The sequence below is a fragment of the Hakea prostrata genome, chromosome 1, assembly GCF_041222555.1.
Source record: "Hakea prostrata isolate BN-2017 chromosome 1, UWA_Hpros_2, whole genome shotgun sequence".
Taxonomy (NCBI): Eukaryota; Viridiplantae; Streptophyta; class Magnoliopsida; order Proteales; family Proteaceae; genus Hakea; species Hakea prostrata.
In genome coordinates, this window is record NC_142600.1 from 4,702,654 (window position 1) to 4,725,304 (window position 22,651).

Below are 22,651 nucleotides of genomic sequence, written 5' to 3' on the forward strand. Positions count from 1 at the left end.
CACTCTCGAGATCTCATATCTGCCAGCACTAGAATGTGAAGAATGATTCATACTCGGCATAATTATATAATGAATTATAGACTTTAATAAGCTCCAAAAACATTCAAAGTAGGTAATTACCCATACCAGAACAAAAAAAATAAAAAAGCAAAATTCTAGAAACATTGACCACCCAGAGCGGGGGCGGGGGCGGTGGAGGCGGAGGCGGCAAGAGTGGTTTCGTCGGCTACATCCCCAAAGTGGGGATGCAGCGCATCTCCAATGAGGCAACGCAGCGCGTTAAGATCAGTGCAACAACACTTAATCTCGCTCTCACCAATTAAAAACCCACGTTGCCAAAGCGGTTTAGAGATGACAGCCGCACATTATTCAAGCTCTCCCAACCCTGAAAAGAACTCATGAAGCTTCTCACTTCCTAGTTTCACTGCTCTTGCTCTTCTTCTTCCATTGTTCTCCGAAGACATGTCTACTTCTTCCATCGCAATCTTTGCTCTTCTTCTATTGTAATTAATTAAGGCTCTTTTTGTATCAATTCCCATTCTCTACTATACATATTTAAAAGAAATGAGTACAACAATTCATTTCCAGTTAAAATGAAAAATGGTTTGACGACTAATCTTGAGAATAAATGATGAATTGAAAAATAACTGTAGAAATTTAAGTGACTTGCGCATAATTGAAGAGAATGGATTCTCACCATAATCCATAATGGACAAAAAGTCCATTGTGGATTTTGAAGATTTTTCTATTATTTTAAACTAAAACAAAAATGATAATAGATGCCAAATCATTTAAAATAAAATAAAAATTCTCATATTAGAGAATGAGAATTGATACCAAAAAGAGCCTAAGAGCTCAACTCAATTATTTATAGAGATACTCATGAAATTACTTTCTAATTGAATTTTATTATTATTATTATTATTAAGAATACGATTAGTGTCTAATAAAATTCTATCTATCATTAAAATTAAGAAATTAAATTCCTTATTTTTCTCCTAATATTGTAAGAATAGAAGAGAGAAAGCAGAAGACAAATACTATATAGTTTTTTTACCAAAAAAAAAAACATAATGTTAATAGAATTATCAAAAAAAAAATTTTAATATTAATAGAATTCTGCCATCAAAATTACCCAATTAAGTCTCAGTCATCTCTCAAGTAACCCTAAATTTTCTCCCGCTTTCTAACTATAGGAGAGGAAAGAAGGAATTTTGAGAAATTATAGGTGATATTAGAGTTATTTTCTAATTGTTTTGTTACTTTACATTATTTTACTAGGCGTCCGATGATTAAATTGTCAAATGTCACAATCCGAAGGGGTTGGTACATATAATATATTAGTTATTTAAATTAGAATTTTTTATGTTAAGTCTTGTTGGGATCCATATGTAATATATTGTATTAAGATGACTCAAAATTAGTTTGTCTCTCAGATTATTTAATACATTATATTATTATATATATATATTTGAATATATAAATTTTTTTAACCATATAGTTAACACTTAATGACCAGTTATATATTTTCAAAACCATATATTAACACAATGTATTAAATAATCTAAGAGGCATTTTTGGTCACTTTACATTTGAAATTTAAATATGCTTAACCACAGCTAACTGACACGGTCCAATTTGTCATAAGCCCAAAGATGTTATACTAATGGGCCACACATGGACCTAGCCCAACTTAGAAATATACTAATGGGCTACACTTAGCCACATTTTATAAATGAGAGAGATTCTAGAAGAATCCTACCAACTATGTCTTACACTTAACCTACATTCTAGAAAGGAGGAAGATTCTAGAGGAATTTTACAACTAGAAAATATCTTGTCTTTAGAAATGTCCCTAAAAATATCTAAACCCACTAGAATGTTCTTAACCATTAGATTATAGACACTTGTACAAAATCATAACTATTCATTGTATGTAACTTTACTTATAACTAGGGAAGGGCTTCATTTATACAAAGCATCAAACAAATGATCAATACAAGTTCTTTCAAGGTTCTCTTTGAGCTCTAAGCTTTCTTCTACACTCTCTAGTTGGGTTTTAGGTTGACTTAGTGCAAGTAAGTGTTAAATGCCGGCACAGTTGGTTTAGTTAAGAACTAAGGCCGTGACATAACGATGTTAATCTAGTTGGAACCCACACATAATATACTACACTAAGAAGATCCAACATTAATTTGTGGTATACTAAAATGACTCACAAGTAATAAAAAAACTCTTTAAATAATTATTTGAGGGAACAAAAGGAACGATCAGGGGGGGGGGGGGGGGGGGGGGGGGGGAGGGAAAGGAAAGCAAGGAGGGGGGGGGGAGGAAGAAAGGGGGGGGGGGGAAAGCGGGGGGGGGGGGGGGGCAACACACACAAAAAAAAAAAAACAAAAAAAAAAAAAAAAGAAAAATAAAAAAAAAATGACACAAGTAATAAAAAAACTCTTTAAATAATTATTTGAGGGAACAGAAGTTACGATCATGGTGGGCCAGCGTAGCTAGAGTGATAGTTATATTGTGATTATCTATTATGTTGGTTAATTTAGGAGTTATTAGTAAGCTGTAACCGTATGTAGTTGTATTGGTAGTTCAACTAAGTTCTACTGTTTGAATATGCCTTTTGTTTTAAGGTTTGAAATAAAGAAGAGTAATAATTCTCACGACCAACCTACTAATAATAGTAATCTATATTTCTGAAGAGCATAAACAACCTCAAGATCTGACCCATTTGGGACAAGTGTAACATCAAAACCTTGTGGCAATTCTGAAGTAAAGTTTATGGAGACCAGCTTTGGTGTTTCAATTAATTCCTGACATCTTTAATTTGTCTCTTATTGTAAAGTTATCAAAGTAGCCAATTGCCACCATTAATTCTTTTGCTATGAGTTAGATCACAAGTGAGCATCCCTAACACTGATATATCATTACACTAAAGCACATTGACCTTATAGTAGTTCACTCTACATAACATTTTTTCGGGCTTAGAAAAGAAAAATGTAAAGGTTTGGAAAGAAGTATAAAAATAAAATAAGTTCCAAGAAAATGCTTAAAGACTGAATATTTATACATTAATAATCTAAATTAAAATTAGACCTCAAACATCCCATGATAAAGCCATCCTGCTCCTCACAAATCACCGTAATGCATAATCATACTCTACTTTAGCCCTATTTTAACTCAAAATACAAAGAAATGGCACCAAACTATTCAATACACTAATAAATAGGCATTTAAGAACATTTTGGGACAAGCATAAAAAAAGTTATCAATATAGTTTCTACTTTACTAAAATATCAATTTAGACTTGATCTTGATCATTTAAAATCATGGACTTGAAATTCGATTCTTCTAAATTATGCTTTTATTCATTTTCTTCTACTGTGATTGTTTCTTTTTTTAACTAACTTTAAGAAACCAATAGAACTCGAAAGATTATGGTGGTTGGAAGAAGAAGAAAAGAAAAGAAAAAGGGGATAGATTAAAACAAAATTAACAGAAAAAAAAAACAGCTGAACTGCCCATTGTATATTTAAAACTGTCTTAACACGATTTTCTCCACAGAGTTGGAATGGGAGAAATGTGTGCCATCAGTTGTTTATCGAAACTTTCCATTTAAGCCCTTAATTTCAAAATTGAAACCAGAAAAGCAGAATTACGAATAACAAATCAATTAGCCACTGAAGTTCTCTGACTAAAAAAGCTCTGATACCATGTTGAATAAATATTTTCATATGTATTATAAGCAGAGGAGTACAAGTACTTATAGGAATTTACAAAATAGGAAATACTAATGTAAACTAATTTATTGAGTTGTTTGCTGAGTTGACACAGTAGTTGACTGAGTCAGAAACTCTTTAATAATTACAATCAAAACATTGTTAATAAAAAAGAACCCAATTCAAAATAGGAAAATTACAAATTCACTTAAAATTGGATTTGATTTTAGTAAACTACCAACTCGATGTGTTGTTTTACTATACTCAAAATATGATGCATATTTCAAATCACTCTAAAACAGTGTTTTTCCTTTTTCAACAACTCACTTTAAAATAGTGTTTTTCATTTTTCAACATACTTTTTCTCAATGTTGATGCAATGAAGACTATCTACTTAGGGTCAGTTCAGGCTTAGAAGGCATAATTTTGCATTAAGATCTCCCATCTGACGCCTTGATCTACCTCAATTATCCAGAATACCACCTATTCTACTACCTGTGACCTTGATTCCCTCCCATTTATGTTTCTAATTTTCTCAATATAGATTTTCGTTGAAAAATAAATTTTCATTGGAAGAAGAAGGAAAAAAATGAGAAATGGTATTTTTAAAGAGCAATGTCTCACTTTAGTCAACAAGTATTTCATTGACACATAAGACAAAGAAAGATTCGTAATTTTTACATCCCTAGTCTACCTGAAAATAGCTAATGACAATTCATAAAAGGTTTAGGAGTAAGAGTTGCGCCAATATATAGAGGCTTTTGTGTTCCCTTGCTCCATGGGGGCATTACATCTAATATCTCTACTGCTAACTAGTAACCACAGCATAGACTTTTTAATTTGTTTTTAGATAGAACAACAACGAAATGAATGTGAAGAAAGTGAATCAACAATAACAAACTAGGCAAAAAGAAAAATGATCAATATGTTTAATAAGAAGAAAAGATTCATTAACAGTGATATGCTAACCAAAAATTTGAAATGTGAGAAACAAAGGAACTGATATCTGCAGTTATTTGTAGTAGAATTCCTACCCTACATGTAGTAAGACCAAATAATAAGAAGAAGAAAAAATGGGAGATGGATTATAACAAAATAAACCAAAATGAAGAACTTACCACTCTCCTAACTGCAATTCATAATATTGGTCGTTTTGCAACTCCTTTGCGATCTGAATAAATAAAATCGTATTGATCAACCATTTGAATGCAAAAAGAGCTCTCTTCTTTTCTTCCTTTTAAGTCGATTTGAAGAACACAGAATACTGTTTTGACCATGTTTGCAATATCTAAACTAGTATTTGTTGTTTTTGTCAAACCAAAGAAAGGGTAATAAATTTTTTTAAACTAAAGCCAATAGTGGCTAATCACGTAATTTTTCCAAAAAAGGAAAATGAGTCAAATGAATGGTATTTTAATACAACTCATTATCACTATATATTCACATAGATTACTCATCGTCTTCTACATAATATTCACATCTCACTACGACTCATCATCTACCGCATATTCATATAGAAAATCAAAGAAGAAGAATTATCATCTAGTTGTCAAATGAAATATCCAGAAACAAACTCAAGAAGAACAATATTGGAAACTCTATTCTCACCCTCCGACTTTTCCAATAACAAGATGAGAGACTGCAGTCTCTCAAGCATCACTTTTTAAATCATCCTCCAACTCACTTTCATGTTCTACATGATCTTCCAAGAAATCTCCATATGCATCATTCACATTTTGTTCAACTTCAGTTGTATTGTCATGATCTCCATTGATTTTCACATCAACGTTTTCCTTTTCTCCTTCATTCTCATTCTCATTCTTCTTTACTTCAGCTACATACTCTCATAAGACTTGTGCAGTGATTTGATACCATTTGTTGATCCTCCTCATTAAGGAAGATAAGCTTGACAGCAATTTTACCTCTCTGCGGCCAATTAAACTAAATTTTAAAAAGTGGTTAAAATAAGAGAAAATAAGAGTTTAGTAATAAGTAGTATAAGAGCTTGGGCTGGGTTTAGTTATAAATTCAAGCCCGAAAGTCGTGTATTTATAGCTTATTTTGTTACTCAGGGGTCCGCATAAGATTATTCACGGGGCCCGCACTATTCACGAGTAACGTACTTTTTCTTCAATCTACACAAATGGGAAAGGTGAGCAGATCACGATGTCCCAACAGGGATCGAGCAGTCACGGACATCGCCCCGACATGGTAGAAAAAAAAGCCCGGGACCCAAGGAAGAAAATACCCCAAAACGACTCCCGGGCCCCAAAGTGTCATCCTCCTCCAGCCTACAACGCGAAACGCTGCATTTTACCATCAAATTATTGCATTTGATCCCCTACACCCACATTCGCACCAAATATATCAATCGTATTCCCGTTCTCCTCTGCTCCACCCACAACATCAACATTTTCATATTCTTCCATATGATCGTTTTCCTCTACTTGGTTTTCCTCTTATTTTCCGTTTTTTTCCGCGCCTCCGTTTTCCTCATTCACGTTCCTATCTGACAGTTTTGCAAATTCGTATACCATCTCCACATCAACATTCGCCTCTTCTTCTTCAATCTCATCTTCTTTTCGTTCTCTTGTTTCGGACATGTCGAGTTTTCCTCATCTTCTTCTTTGCTCTTTGTTTCAAACGTGTTAGAGTTTTACTCTTTTTCTTCATTCTCATTCTCGTCTACATTTCCATTTTTTGTTTCTGAATCCGACATGATTTACCATGTTGGTCATGTGTTTCTAAGTCAGTTTATATATTAAGGAAGTCCAAGCTGATTATGTTCATTTGCATGATTATGTATTCATATTCTAAGTCAGTTTCAGAGGTTCATGTTCACTTGCATGATTATGTGTTTCATGGGACATGGAGAGGAAGATGTACAGATTTTGCTTCAATGCTGCACATGTGCACATTAGTGAATTTCACCACCCGTTTTGATTTTTTTTTTAAACTACACCATAGAAACCCACAGAAACAATTAATAAAAAATTTAAAAAAAAAACTCACATCCTTTACAATTCCTACCCCTACTATTCCCTATAATTTATGTATAAGATATGTTATGTGACAATCAATAATCCAACTTCAGAATTAAAACTCAATTAAGAACTGAGTCTTATACATCTCTAATACTAAGCCTCAAGAAAGTAGGAGAGATAGAGCCTTTTTTTTTTAGGTAAAAAAAATTTTAACGGCGTTTTTTCCCAACAAGTGGTATCAGAGCGTGATTCACGTGACTCTTTATTAACATACTCTGATACCATTTGTTAAAAGAAAAAAAACGCTCATCGACTCAGATTTTTCTAATAGAAATATGATAAATTGCAAACTCTCAAACATCAGAATCTTCATCAAGCTCACTTTCGGAGTCTTATTTAAGCTCATTTCTATATCCTACTTCAACTTGCAATAAATCTGTCAATGCATTATTGCAATGAAATTGTTGCATCTGATCCCCTGCACCTACACTTGCACAAAATATATAAAAAAATTTCAACGAAGTTTTTTCCCAACAAGTGGTATCAGAGCTTGGTTCACGTGACTGTTTATTAACATACTCTGATACCATTTGTTAGAAGGAAAAAAAAACGTTCACCGACTCAGATTTTTCCAATAGAAATATGATAAATTGCAAACTCTCAAACATCAGAATCTTCCTCAAGCTCGCTTCTACGCCCTACTTCAACTTGCAAGAAATCTATCAATGAATCATTGCCATCAACATTCGCCTCTTCTTCTTCTTCAATCTCATCTTCTTCTTCGCTCTTTGTTTCAGACTTGTCAGAGTTTTCCTCTTCTCCTTCATTCTCATTCCCTGTCTACATTGTCGTTTTCTGTTTCGGACATTATTTATTAAGTTGGTCATGTGTTTCTACGTTACTGTTTCTGAGTCGGACATTATTTATTAAGTTGGTCATGTGTTTCTACGTTAGTTTATATAGTAAGGAAGTCCAAGCTAATTATTTGTTCATATTCTAAGTTAGTTTATATAGTAAGGAAGTCCAAGCTAATTATGTGTTCATATTCTAAGTTAGTTTCAGAGGTTCATGTTTTTTTTTTGTTTGCCAACCCCGGTTTATAAATCGGTGGTTCGACCCGCATCGCACACCTGGCTGTGGTGGGTGAGTCTCTCGGACATTTTTGCATCCACAAGGATTCGATACCGGAACCTTGCTTAAGCGAACCAAGCTGCTTACCACTTGGAACAACCCCCGTAGGTTCAGAGGTTCGTATTTACTTGCATGATTATGTGTTGGTCATGTGTTTCATGGGACGCAGGGAGGAAGATGTACGAATTTTGCTTCATTGTTGCGCATGTGCAACAGCATTAGGCTGCCATTGGTGAGAACAATTCCGGTGAATCTCAACCACTCGTTTTGATTTGCTATTTTCTTTTTTTTATTTTTTATTATTTTTTACTTTTTAAACTACACCATTGAAACCAAAAAAAAATAATAATAATAAATAAATAAATAAATAAAATAAAAAGAGAAAGAAAGAAAGAAAGAAGAAGAGAAGCTCACATCCTTTACAATTCCCTTCCCTATAATTTATATATAAGATTATGATACATGGCAGTCAATAATCCAACATTTAGAATCAGAACCTAATTTAAGAACTGAGTTTTATAAATCTCTAAAGTTATCCTCAAGAAAAGAGGAGAGATGAGCCCTTTTTTTTTCAGGTAAAAATTCTTTGGACTACCACTTGACACTCGTAACGTAAGGTCTTGGAAACACATCCCGAATGCCTTTGGTCACCGACAACGTACAAATACCTTAGGGATAAGACTACACAAAAATTTGAAGCCCAAGTCCTACTATTGGGGATGGCATAGTGTCTTAGCAATAAGAAACTTTTAGTCGATGGTGTCACAAAACAAGTGGAGAATGACCAATCAATTTCAATTTACTCGCATCTATGGCTACCTGATATAAGTATAACAAACAAAGGCATTATAAGCCCACCAAATCCACAAGGACCCAATATGGTTTATAAACTTATCAACTAGGGAACTTTACCACATGCAATGTTTTCGATTCCCTAAAATTCTCTATAGAAAACTAGACTCGATTTGCCAATGGTTTTGGCTAGGAAAACCTTCAAAGGCAAACCCGTTAACCCTCATCTCTTGGGGAAAATGCTGCAAACCGAAAGAATATGAAGGGTTGGCTGGCACATCTTCCTTTCTTGTGAATGGAAAAAGAGGATTTTGGCAGTGGGACCATTAGCACTTCAAACGGAGTTTATTTCCAATAACTCTTTCCTTCTAAACTCAAACTTATATACTCAATCCAAGAAATGGTTTTTTCTGTTTTCATAATAATTTGTTACTTTATATGAAATTAAAGAAAAAGGTCTATTGTTATAAAGAACACAACCCCATAAGAGTGCTGAACAACGTAAACAAATGAATAATGGGTCTAACCCTCATCCGCACTTTTGATGTTACCACTGCGACAACCGAACGATTTTTGTGTCCGCCCTTGAGGCGTGTTATCTGTCCACCTTTGAGGCGTGTTGTCTGTCCGCCCTTGAGGCGTGTTATGTGTCCGCCCTTGAGGCGTGTATTTTGTTCCCCTATGTGGGTGCAGGTGCTTATTTGGTGCTGTATTTGTTGCAGCCTTATTTCTAAGGGTATACTGGGCTTGACCCATCCCTTAATCAGGATGACCCTGTCTATTGCATGTATGACAGTTTGGTCACTTTCCATTCCTTGGTTCGGTGTGAACCTTGTGTTTTCATGCAAATGTGTGTCTGTATTTTTCTTTCTTTAATGAATGAAGTACTGCTTACCAAAAAAAAAAATATTCGAACGTAATAATAATAGTAAAATTGATAGATTTCTTGAAGGATATGGTAGATCATAATAATAGTAAAAAGAGATAATGGGCTGACAGACGAATCATTGTTTATTTTGGTTTTCCTCTCTAAGCCTTTCTTTCTTTCAGAGAAAAATAGAACTGAAGGTAAGAAAAACTAGAGTTTGTGACAAATGAAGGTGGAACACTCCACAAAGTCCCATCTAGGTAAAAATAGTTTGGCACCTCGGGCCACAGATACATATTAATGGTTCTAGAGTATCCGAAAATTATAGATGCAAAAAACCCTACAGTTTCCGCACTTCCTGAAGTAGGCCAGCACATATCCAGTCCAAAAATTGGTGATTCTGTCCATCTAAAGCCTTTATAATAGCTTGGCAGTCTGAGTGTCCAATCACTTTGGAGACCTGTGACTGAATTGCTAGAAGCAGTCCATCCCTTAAAGCTTCTAATTCGGTTGCTGAAGCTGAACTCCCATGACCATGCTTGGCTTGTGCTACCAGAAAATCGCCATGAGCATCCCATGGTAGACATCCTCTACCGCTATGTCCATTCGAATTATTCCAAGGTGCATCTGTGAACAGCTAAGAAGCATCATTAATGTGTGTAACATCTGTATCAACTGAATATTGTATGGAGTTTTTCAATGGTGGACAGAGAGTTAGCATGCTGAATTTTAGCAACCTGGGAAGCTGAGAACTGCAGAATACTGAAAATGGAAGGTGCAAAGCCTTTAAAAAGTGCATCATTTCTTGCTTTCCATATACACCATAGGAGGGAGCTCCAAATGTTATGCACATCTTGTATGCATGAATCATCCTTAAAGCAGGAATTAATAAAAGGCATCCAATCAAACAGAGAACTCCCATGAAAAGCTGATGTATCCAACCTAAGAGGGGACAAACGCCAAACTTCTTTTGCATATGTAGAGTGAAAAAAGGCATGAACAAAAGACTCACTATGAGAGGCACATATCAAACATGGGAGAGGGCAGTACTTCTCCTTAAAAAGAAAAAAACAGTCTCCTAAAGGGCCTCAAGAGAATATCCATAGGACAAGGTGGGGATATTCCAAATTGTGTTCCAAAGCGGTGAGGCAATGGATGAAGAAGCTATGTTCCCATGACAATCTGATATCGCCAGTCCCAAATAATAAGCTGATCTCACAGAAAAGGTGCCTGTCAGCTATTACATCTATAAGAATCGTGAATCATATCAATCAACTGTAATAGGATCTCAATGTACACCAATGATACAAGATTCAAATCAGACAACTCTGACATGTACAAGGATAGAGCACTAGCAAAAGAATCAAGTTTCCAACTATCTGACCCAAGAGACAGCAAAGAAACAGTGACGTCTTGCTGATAGCTCAATAGGGTTAGTCCTTTTGATATCTAAGTAGTGCAGCTGTCAGGAGAAACAAAGCAACAATGTAAAACACTAAGACCACTCATGGATAAAAAGATATCAACCCATAAGAAAATAAATAAACAACTCAGGCTCAAATGTTCATGGCCAATACATTGGTAAATAGTTATAGAATGAAACAAAACACTGCAGAGACCTATGAAGCCATTTCAGTAAGATAAGAAGTGAAGACCGATACTGCATCCTGAAGATGACATTCACGCAGATCTTCTGGGATAGGAGCATTGAACATGGTCTCAAAGCAGCTCAACTGATCCTCATAGGTTGACACCTCTCCACCATCCAATATAAGAGCACATAATTCATCAGCCATCTCTGAGTATGTTGCTCTAGGAAACGAGATTCAAAAAACAAACCATACAAAGGTAAGCACAGGACATACCAAGAAGATGAAATTACTTAGAGCATAACTAGATAGAAAAAACTTTGATTATACAAGCCAAATCTTCTTCTGATGGAGAATGGAGAATTTATATTAATTGAACACGCCCTACGCAAAATTGTTGAAGAGATCTGGCCTGGTCGGTGAAAATTGTGTTTCTACATCATATTAAATCAGGTTTATGTAGTAAGAGTCCAAGCATACAAACAATCAACACTGAATGTTTATGGCAATCATATAATATTACCGCTGAACTGCCTATTAGGCATAACTACTTCTTTTCTCAAACTTATTTATTTGTTTGTTTACTTATTTATTTATTTCCTTTATGTCTGTGCGTGTTTTTTTTTTTTTTTTTTGTGTGTGTGTGTGTAAAAATGCATAGGCTCCATGAAATGCAGCACCCAAGAAAATCACCGATGTCAAACAGTCAGGATAGTGTTTAAAATACCTAGACATCTAATGGTTAGGACCAAATATAGTGTTCCAACAGTGTCACTGACTGTGAAGTCTGAATCAGCAAAGCGTATCTTATGGCATGCAGGAGTTAGTGAATGTTCACTAAAGCTTGAATCTAGAAACTGAATAGAACAGTAAGGCATAACTAAAGTAATGAAGGAAAAACTGGAGTGAGTCTTCGCATTAATTTGAATCTAGAAACAAACCAACGGGTGAAGCTACAAAAAGTGTCAACTATTCCAAAAACAAACTAGTAAACATAAGCATGAGAGGAGGAGACAATATGAAAGCAGAAACCAAAGAATGATTCCAGATTGCACACATATTCAAGACTTGAAGAAATGGAGAGCAAATGGGGCTAGAGATCGGGCAAAAATAGGGATTAAAAAAAAACCTTGCATCGACTGGCAACCTGCTTCCCCATAATGCTAATGACTCATTTAAGCAGCCAAAAAACTCTCTACAAGAAGCTTTGTTTCTTTCAACAGAATCCTGCAAGAGATAAAGCATGTTCAAGCATGAGATAGGAAAAACTTCCATGGAAATAAATGAGATACCAAAGCAGCCAAAGAAAGTTCAAAAGACATTATTACAGAGCTAAAAATATTGATTTGATATCTACCAAAGGCAACAAATAAAAAATATTTATTGACATGTTAGTAGGCTGCAATTCAAATGCTAGATCCTTCTCAAAGTTTATAACATATACGTTGTCAATAGACTCAAAACCATGTTTCATAATATTGTACTCAGATGGTCCCTCTAAGGCAGGCATAACAATCAACATCAGGTGATAAGTCATTTGGATAATAAAGCTAGTATGGAAGTGTTCTGATATTTATTTAGAGTATGTCGCTTGAATCAAGTGTTGTAGAAGCTTTCAATTTTAAGTCGATGATATCAAAATTGATGCCATGTCAACCAAGCAAAATTAGGGCTCATAACCATATAAAATGTTAAGAACAAGACTGAAAATTAAATTTAAATAGACTGAACTAACCTTAGTTGGAAATGTTCAATAGCCAAAGTCAATATCTATTGATTCTTTTGATGGGTTCCTAATTGCATACTAATTACTGAATCAATCAGAAAACAGTTCAACACCGAATCTCACCAAGTTAAAATTATCAAACACTCGGTAAAAGATGTTCCCTGGGAGGCTGGCCAAGGGAGGTAGATGGCACAACAAATATAAAGAGATAAGTCATTGTAGAAGAAACAACACACCACGGGGTGGGGGGTGGGGGGTGGGGGTTGTACAAATAAATATACAATAAGTATTCCTTTTTTTCCCCCTCTCAAAGCCTACTAACCACTTTCGGTAGCTGAACAACATTTGGCTGGGAAAGCAAGAGCAAAACCATGGTCTGAAAGTAGTTTTGAATGAGCATAGGTGTTGGTTTGGGATCCAAAAATTTAGTTAACTGAATTGTGAGTTGAAAGGACTTGTAACTGTCTAAAAATATGAGACTCGAGAACTTGGAGTGGATCAATAATAACCCAGAGGTTTGAAGGTTATTCACATCATTTTAAATCTAATGAAACAACTTAACACTGCTTCAACTTGTCCTCTATAACAACAAGGAACATTAATTAAATATTCTATGGAACTTCTAACACTAATCAAGAAAACCTATGAATCACCAAGACAGGATCCAGCCTGCAGATCCTTTCCATCATCCTAAATCCTAGTTCCAACCTTTCTTGAAACTTGATTTTTCTCCAAATCCTAAAATCAAGAATTCGCTTTCCCATCAGCATACCCATCCAAAAACTGCCAAACTGCAACCACAGCACCTAAACCTACCCATTTAGGTTCAAACCTAGTTGTAGCCCCTAAGCCCCATCTGATTAGTACCTCTCCTTCCACATCTCAAGTATTTCAATCCATGTGCTCCATCTCAAAAGTTCAAATGAAGAACCCAATTCTTTCAATCCACATCTCAAGGACTTCAATCCATGTACTCCATCTCAAAAGTTCAAATGAAGAACCCTATTCTTTCAATCTTTTTTTGATTCCATAGCTGAAAGGCCATCCCACCAAATCCCATCTACACCAAAACATTCAAATCCTAACCAAGTTATCCAAGACCCTTTTTGAGATTCTCCATTTTTCATTCCACACACCCTAACCAAAAATCTAAAGAAACCCTAGTTAATACCCCCCCCCCCCCGAATTAGGTTCTGTCAAAGATATATTGGAAATTAGCCCAAAGCCCTATTCAGGCTACATTATCAGTAGTAAAGCAAGTCTCATCCTGTACCAACATGCATATTTCTAGATGAATTTGATATATTCCCCATTATTTAACAGATATTTGACAGCCAAAAGAATTATGACCAAACTATCTCAAGACTTGACAACTCAAAACCCCAAAAAAATACTAAAACTGTTCACATGTCTATGCACCCTGTATCCCATAAGGCACATTCTTACAGCAACGATGCTTGTCAAGATAAAACTAATTGTCACTGAGAAGTTTTAGCCATGCGAAACACATATGATGAACTTGAGGCTTCAGAAGGAGAAGAAATGTCCAAAATAACATAGTTGAAGTAACGAAAAATAAAAATTGGCTTCTGATATAGCGAAAGAGTGAAATATTGGAATATGATATATGATATATGAAGTAAACCTAAGTTGTTGAAATGACACTTCATTAAATTGAGCGTTCATGATGAATTTTCATACCGGATCATACATAGCACCATCTTGTATAGATTTTTTTATAATGTAAAAGGACATATAAATCCCAGCACCCAAGTCCCAGTCTGCAATCTCCGACTTGTGTTCTTCCATGGATACTACAAGTCTCCAGATCTCCGAATGTTTAGCTGCATCAAATTAAGACAACCAAACCAACAACAATAATGTTATTGAGAAACAAAATAAGTACAAAGTGTAGACAAGAGGCTTTTAATAATTGAAACATCAAAGAAGGGGGAAGGCCAGCTTAAAAAACCTCAGCTAACAAAAAAAAAGAGGCAAACCCAATGCCAAAGACTTCCGCACAACCAGAGTCCGGGGGTGTATTTTTGCTACACAGCCTTACCCCAAGAAATTTTGCTGAGTTTCAATTACAACTTCATCTTAGCTAATGCTAATTTCTTGATGATGCCATACAGCTACACTACGCCCATGACCCACTACAGTTTGGATTTGGTCCTTCATCAATGGACCATTTGCCTAGGCATTAGCTGGAGCTTCAGAATAATGCCAACATTGCTCTGTTTTGTGTTACTACAAGAACTGGAATCAGATCAGCCTATGTTCTTATATTTATGGCTGAATTTCTTGCTTTTATTAAATAGTCATTCAACCTGAACATAAATAATTAGATCACGGTTCAAGAACTAATTTTTAAAGGCCCCATAAGCGAATTGGACCAAGATCTCGTCGGGTCAGGACATTTACTTCTTCTTTTCTTTTCTTTTTTTGGGTGGGGGGTGGAACCAAAGCCAAATTTGAAAGGGGGAAGCATAAAATTTCGAGATATAACGAGATATCCGAGATATTAATTCACATGAAATCTAATCTTGGAATCCTATTTAAAGGGTTATTACTGAGATACTGACAATTTCTTGTAATATGAATTAGAATCACAATGAAAATGATTATTAACCAAAAAAAAAAAAAAAAAAAAGAGGGATACACAATAATGTCTAACTTAATCTACCATTCGAAACTCCATTGGAAGCATCATCAGTTACGTAAAAGGTTTTACTCATAGTAAGGACCCTGCAGTGACAGGAGCCTTGGACAATGGGTATGCCCCTTTTTCTACCGGTTTGCTTTTCAACTTCTCAAATATGCCCCCATCACTTCGTGAACCAACAATGTCATCGCAACAATCAAGAAACAAAAGAATTATGATTAGCTAGAAAAGTAGGGCAAACAACCTATTCATAGAGGTTAGATACTTACCAGACAAAAACAATGAATGAGCGACGGAAGTCACAAAAATTGAATGAGCTTTTTTCCAATTAGAGCATCCAAGAAAATGTTCAAGGGCCTGTAGTAGATCACCTTGGTAATGGAAATATACCGCCTTCACAACAGGAAAACCATAGTCATCACCAGCCCCCAAAAAAAAACACAAAAAAGGACTGTAGCTAAGTTTCAGCATCTATGATTTTTCACACAATGGAATTCAACCAATTTATCCAGCTAAAAAGCCCAGTGATTGTGTTAAGAAGGTCAAAGTAAAATGTCCTTTTGGGTCCAAAAAAGACAAGATAACAAGTTCAAATTAGTAAAGTCCACGCACAGTTACAGACATACCATAGCCTCATGCAGCCATGCTGATGGAACACCCAAGTCTTTAATGAATTGATGCTGTCTTTCTTGCGAACTCCAGGATTCGCAGTATTGGAACAAAATCTCCCTAATAAGAGTGGCATGGAGATATGGGAAATCGTCACGGTAAGGCATATGAAGGACAACATAGATGGCCCAATGACATTGCCCAAGACACAACAGTTGAGAAACAAAACTCATGTCAAGTACATGGAGATCATTAGAAGAAAAAGCACCAACAGCTTCCAAAACACTACGTTGATGCCAAAGCATATGGTAGTCAAGTGCATCACAGGTTGAAGAAAAAGCACTGAACATAGTCTTCAAGAGACCAAACTCACTCTCTTCACTCGCATGAAGGAGCATAAGATAATAGGCTAAGTCAAAGCGGTCCCCAGCACTCCAGTTCATACCCTCCTCAACCAGTCCCTCATCAATGTAAACTGGAACCGGATAAGGAGCCTTTCCTGCATCAAGGAGCTGCTGATATGCGTGAATAATGATGGCTAAGGAAGTATCAGGAGGTAGCTGATACCACATCAACAACCCTAGATACCTCTTCCAATCAATTACTGAACCTTGCAAAGCACTCTGAATATTACCAGCAAGTAATTCATACAACCTCAACCTCTCCTTCTCAATAAAGTTGAAGTCCAGCCCATTGATTCTCCAAAGGTCAAGCTGCCGAGCCATATCGGTTCGATTCACAGTTGACCCACCAGCCTGACTCAGCAAACAAGCAAGTCTTACATCTCCCTGGGAAGCTGACAATTCAACTGCGACATCAAGCTGCCGCCCAGTCAGAAGTAAGAAAATGTGCTCTAGTTCACGGGACTCATTTAAACAGCTTATTTCTTCTTGTACTCGATGACAAACACTTTCTTGTAACCAATAACTGAACTGTGCTCTACGAACAAAAGGGAGTGCTTCTGGATCAATGTCTGGAGAACCATCCTTCTTATCACCCAGCATATCCTCCTCATCGTCAACATCTACAGGTGTTGAATGTCCGCTGATCTCCCTGGCAGAAAATAGAACCTTCATCAATTCCCAGACCATGACCTGGTGCATCAAAACCCCACGTGCAGAAGCAGATAAGCGAGGAACATCCAACTGCTTCTCAATAATATCTATATAACTCCGGCAGATCTCTGGAAGCACTAGGCGATTAGATACAACTTTCTGAAGCTTTAGTCTGAACGACCCAACTTCAACTTCCATCGTTTCATGACTTATTGACTTGTGAAGACTCAAGGGTAAGGCAAAACAGCAATCGATAAGCTCATCCTTTACTTTGTTATTTTCATCCCTGACCACCTTGTCAATTGCAACCTTTTCTACATTGACAATAGAAGACAATACACCTGAACCAGTGCTACCAACAGGTGCACCACAGTGGACAAGGACACCATTTGGACCCCAACCAACCCTAAATGACCTACCCATGAATAATCCTGCATCAGCTACATATTTAGAATGGTGTCCAGTTACTGGAGTTTCATGTTTGAGATCTAATTGAAAGCCTCTAACTTTTGAATTCCTTGGAGCAATGCTCAGGTTTTGACGAGTCATCAGAATGGTCCCCGGTTGGTCTGAACCTTTCATATTGTACTCAAGTAAAGCTTGTGGGGTTTTCCGAACAATGGGAGGACTAACTCTATGGCTTATCTTCTTGGAGGAATACCGTAAACCAGGTCTTCCATACTCTCCACTAAAAGTCTCTTTCTCACGTGAAAATGGCCCATCAAAATCTTCAGTTTCCTCCTCATCAACAGGAAACATAACCATTCTCATTTCTTGCATCTTGATGGGATCAAGGCCAAGATGAGCAGGCAAAGAATGGGATAGAACGGCTCCATCTGGACTAATTTGAGGTTCTTCGTCAACTTCAAACGGCTCATCATCATCCACCTCCCCAGGATGTTGAGCTGCAGTAGCTTCATCCATGACGATATCATCTTCATCATCTTCACTTAATCCGAATCGGCTAAAATGGCGAACCAAGAATTTCCATTCACCATTCAATGGATCAAAGGAAATAAAGCGGGCCCCCTGTTTTTCTGTGATGATCTTGAGTTTCTCAATAAAATTATCCAGTTTAACCCTCTCATAAACCAATGGTCTTATCTGAAGTACCAAAGTTACTTCAGCATCTTTATTAAGACCCTCACCAATAGCAGGCTTGTCAGTTTCATCCTCGTATACCATGACCCAATGCCTGTCAAACCTCACAATTTGATCTAATTCCAACCATCTGACATCAGTTTCACCAAGAAACTTAACACATCCATAGCCAACCCTTCCAACTGTGAAATTCTGAACATGACAGCTGTGCCCAGGATCACTGAGTTCATGGTCAGCCAAGTCAGATAGGGAAGGTTCCATAAAATAATCAGATGACTGCAAAATGGGCAATGGAGCTTTGATTTCCCCCAAAGCCCGACATGAATGGTTACACTTGTCAACATAAATTTTTCTTCTCTTGCATTCAGGTGGAGGGCATGAGCTCGGAGTTCCAATGTCAAATTTTCTACAAGAGTATTTTTCTATGGAAAGTTCGTCGTAAATCCCTAAAGACAGAAAAAGGTAAAACCCATCTATCAGAATTACAAAGAAATAAATGAGTAAGCAATATATGCTGTTAAAATTGACACTGTTAACCTGAAGAAATTTCAAAAACAAAAAAATCCACAGCACCCAGCAATTATTTTTTATGAACTACTCACTACTTAATACGATAGTAAATGAAGTAATGTGCGCAACAGAAATTCAAAAAAATACGCTTAAGAGCTTCGGCCGAGTACGGAAGTATCGAAAACGCTACGTATGCAAGCTAATAACACTGAGAGAATATAAAAAGAAACCCTAGACCTGAATAACTGTACAACAAGCAGATGCTTAGAAGAACAGACAGAGACACCAGAAAAGTATACGAAGAAATTAAAGAAACAATAAGTTCAAAAATATTTAAAATAGACAATGGATTGAACTGAATATACAAAGATTGAAAGAAAATTATCCAAAACGGTAGAAGTCTAAAGGCACTGAAGACTTACTAGGTACATGAGCAGAAGAAGTAGTCGCCATTAGCGAATTAAGCAAAGGTTGAAGAAGCAAATTAAGCCGTCAAAGGCATAGCATTCGTCCATCCATGTCCGTAGAAGCGCTTAACGCAGGTTGTCTCTACAGAGTTCAGGAGGGAAGAAAACACAGTGAACGAAAGATGGAAGACGAAAGAAGAGACTCTGGGTCAAGGGTTGAGAAGGAAACAACATTTTTTTTTTAGTTTTTCTTTTTGGGTAATAATGAAGGAAACAACATTTATGAGTTCCGAATCGGACCGAAACTTTGGAACTGGTACTACTATTTCGAACTCGGGACCAAGTTCTGACACAATCAGGTATCGGTTGATTATCTGAGCCATCCAGTTAGAATCCACCAGTAGTGGGTCCCACGAAAGTGGTGGATTCTATCTGAATGCCCGACATCAATTCGGGTACTTAAAAAAGCTGGTCTTTTTGAGAATGCACAGCGTATTTGGGTCATTTTGGCAGATTTTTAAAGATAATTATCTTGACTCGTAATCCATAATAATGTTTAAGCATTCATGGTCAACGCATGGGAGTAGAGGTGTAAACGGACAGGATTCGGATTGGATAGTAATAATATCATATCCGCATCCTATTATATTCGAACGGGTTTAGATAATATTCTATCGTTTTCGAAAACATTTAGTTGGATTCGGATGATAATCGGATAGTTATTTTCTCAAGTAGATTATTTTAAATGTGAATGAATACATGTTAAATATAAGTTTTCAAGTATCTGTTTACATCTTATCATTTTATTTATGAGTGTTAAGTTTTAAATTAAAGAATTTAGCAACTTTGATAGTTATTTTAGTAGAAAATCAATACAAATAGTAACTTAATTGGATAATTTTATTGGAATTATAATAATCGGTAAGAAAAGGAAATACCATATCCATATTCTATTAGTAATCGGACAGATTCGGATACACCTAAACGGATGCAAATTCCAAAGCAAATTTCGATCATCCATTTACACCTTTACATGGGAGCCAATAGGGATTCGACCATGCCCACTTCTCACATTGTCTATTACCATCCATCAAAAAGGTTTTTATTTATAGAATTTAAGACTCTAGCTAAGTTTAATCTGTAATTTTTTGGCAAAATGGAATTCAACCAATTGATTTAGCTAAAACCTACTGATTGACTAACTGTGTTAAGAAGTTCAAAGTGATATAACAGATCCTCACCCAGTTTGTGTTTTTTTTTTTTTTTGTCAACAAGAGATAAATTTCATTATATAAAATGGTTAAGAGACATAGAGGTTTGAGATATAAGGGAGACAATGAAAGAATATGGTATTCTCCACTAATGAAGAACAAGTTTGAACTTTCTTAGCTAGATAATCAATGGAGGAGTTGCTAGACTTAAGAATGTAATAGAAATAAACATACCTAAAGTTAGAGACAAATTTTGAGATCTTTAATAATAAGCTTGTATACATATAATCAAGGAAATAAACGACAAAAAGACAACTAGAATAGGAGAAAGAACCAACATTCAAGTAGGATGACTTCAAACAATTAAAATTACTGTGTAAATTTGAATACATTCCATGCAAATTATTGGGTCTTGGTACAATTTGAAAAGTATAACTCAAAATAGACAAACCATCATTTTAAAGCTCCATTAAAATAGCCAAATTTGATATCCTTACAGAGTAAAGTCAAATTTGATAGTAAGATGACATCACAATTAATGTTTTCTGTTTGTAGATCAAAAAGACTTGGGATTTTGAGATGCACCTCAATCTCATGCTTATCGAGTTCTCACATTATCCATGACGTGTCCAAAATAAAATCCAATTTCTAAGATTAAGCATTATATAAAAACATTTTAAACCCCCTCGGATTTCTATATTTATGGAGATGTGGACCTGTAGATTAATATATTCTCTTAGGCTTGGGCTTGGGCTTCTTCCATTGAAGCCCTTCTCAGTTAGTACTTTGTCAGCCCATCTCCTTTCGGGCCCACCCAGGTTCTTGTTTTATTGGGTTCATCTTTTTTATTTGGGTAGGATGTTTTTGGGTTTTTGACCCAAAAAAAGTGGTTTTCGGGTTCACATGGCGTGCTTCTACAGTTCTACCATAGAAATAATTTTTTGGGTCCGAATGCAATTTCAGTTTGTAGGATATAAATAATTTGTTCGACATGTCCATAAGTGAGGGTCCCACTTTCAAAATGCCATTAACTGTCGGGTTTTGCTTCAATTATTCGCAATTAATATGCAGAGCCGTTCGGTCGAGATTGAAACCTGAGTCGAAATTTTAATATCGACCGTCAATTGCCTTTAAGACCCTTTAAAATGCAACGAATGGTTGAGATCAATATTTCGATTGAATTTCTGATCTTGACCGTCGCTTGATTGTTGTGCGAAGCAAAACCATTAACTGTATTATGATTGATAAAAAAAATAATGACATTCATAACAGATGTCTAAAAAATGCAACTAGGTCCCACCCTAATAAAGCTTGCCGTCCTAGATACCAATGGCTAGTCTCACACATACAAACTTGCCACGTGCAAATCACCATCAGTCTACTTAAAAAAAAGCAAACCGCATTAACAATGATCAAACAAATTCGAATCACCTTCTCGTCGGAGCAGCATACTCCTTTTCGCTACAAGTTCACGTGGGTCCATATTTGAATAATAAAACCTTTAATAGGTCCTACCAAATTTGTAATAAAATAAACGGGAGCGCGTACTACTCCCTAATGGGAAGGTGATCCAGTCTCAAATCAAACACGTCAAACAAAGAGATAGTGACTCACGATTTGCCCACTTGGTGAACCTTTTGCTTTTTATTTTATAATCCTTACAAACGGCTATTATGTATGAGTGACTTGACTACTACAAGACCATCAACCAACCATATCGCTAGAAGGCTTTTTGGAGCTATACAATTGTATCATTTGCATCTTCACTCTAAAATCTATATCCTTTTGGTCCCACAAAGGCACTAATTCTCCTTTTTGTCTTTTTATTTTTTTGCATTTTTTAAATTATTGTTATTAATATAAAATAATTGAGACAAGTATTCTAAGACTAATCAAAATACAATGAAAAATATGTAATATAAAAAATGAGAGGAGTGACACATCTACTTTAGCAATGCTTATCTAATAGCAAATAATGAAAAAAGAACTTTACTTCGTGTAAATTAGAGGCGCTAATTGATTTAGTTTCAATTTGATTGAAGACGTGAAAAATATATTCTAGAATCGAACCATTTATAAGCTGATTACCATATTCTAATATGATCCAAATGAAGGCTCTTTTTGGTATCAATTCTCATTCTATACTTTATCTATTTAAAATAAATGAACATAATAATCCATTTTAGTTCAAAAATGAAAAATGATTTGGCAAGTTTTGCTCAAAATAAGTTATAAAATAAAAAATAAATTTGATATGTCAAAATGAAATGGTTAGAAAATG

General features: G+C 35.7%; 1 protein-coding gene across 2 annotated transcripts; it reads right to left on the reverse strand.

The window, feature by feature from the left end:
• Window positions 1-9,569: 9,569 nt before the first annotated feature.
• Window positions 9,570-19,395, reverse strand: SAR3 (SUPPRESSOR OF AUXIN RESISTANCE 3). Of its 2 annotated transcripts, XM_089156673.1 has the most exons (7): window positions 19,175-19,395; window positions 16,104-18,688; window positions 15,747-15,870; window positions 14,514-14,656; window positions 12,216-12,313; window positions 11,117-11,309; window positions 9,570-10,124 (listed from the first exon to the last, which is right to left on the reverse strand). In XM_089156673.1, exons 1-6 carry the CDS (start codon window positions 19,203-19,205, stop codon window positions 11,117-11,119), a joined length of 3,174 nt encoding a protein of 1,057 aa, XP_089012799.1. In that variant the 5' UTR covers window positions 19,206-19,395; the 3' UTR covers window positions 9,570-10,124. The 2 variants fall into 2 exon arrangements, with proteins under 2 accessions (XP_089012799.1, XP_089012795.1); XM_089156669.1 differs by lacking the exon at window positions 9,570-10,124 and having other exon boundaries at window positions 10,441-11,309.
• Between the last annotated feature and the right edge of the window lie 3,256 nt (window positions 19,396-22,651).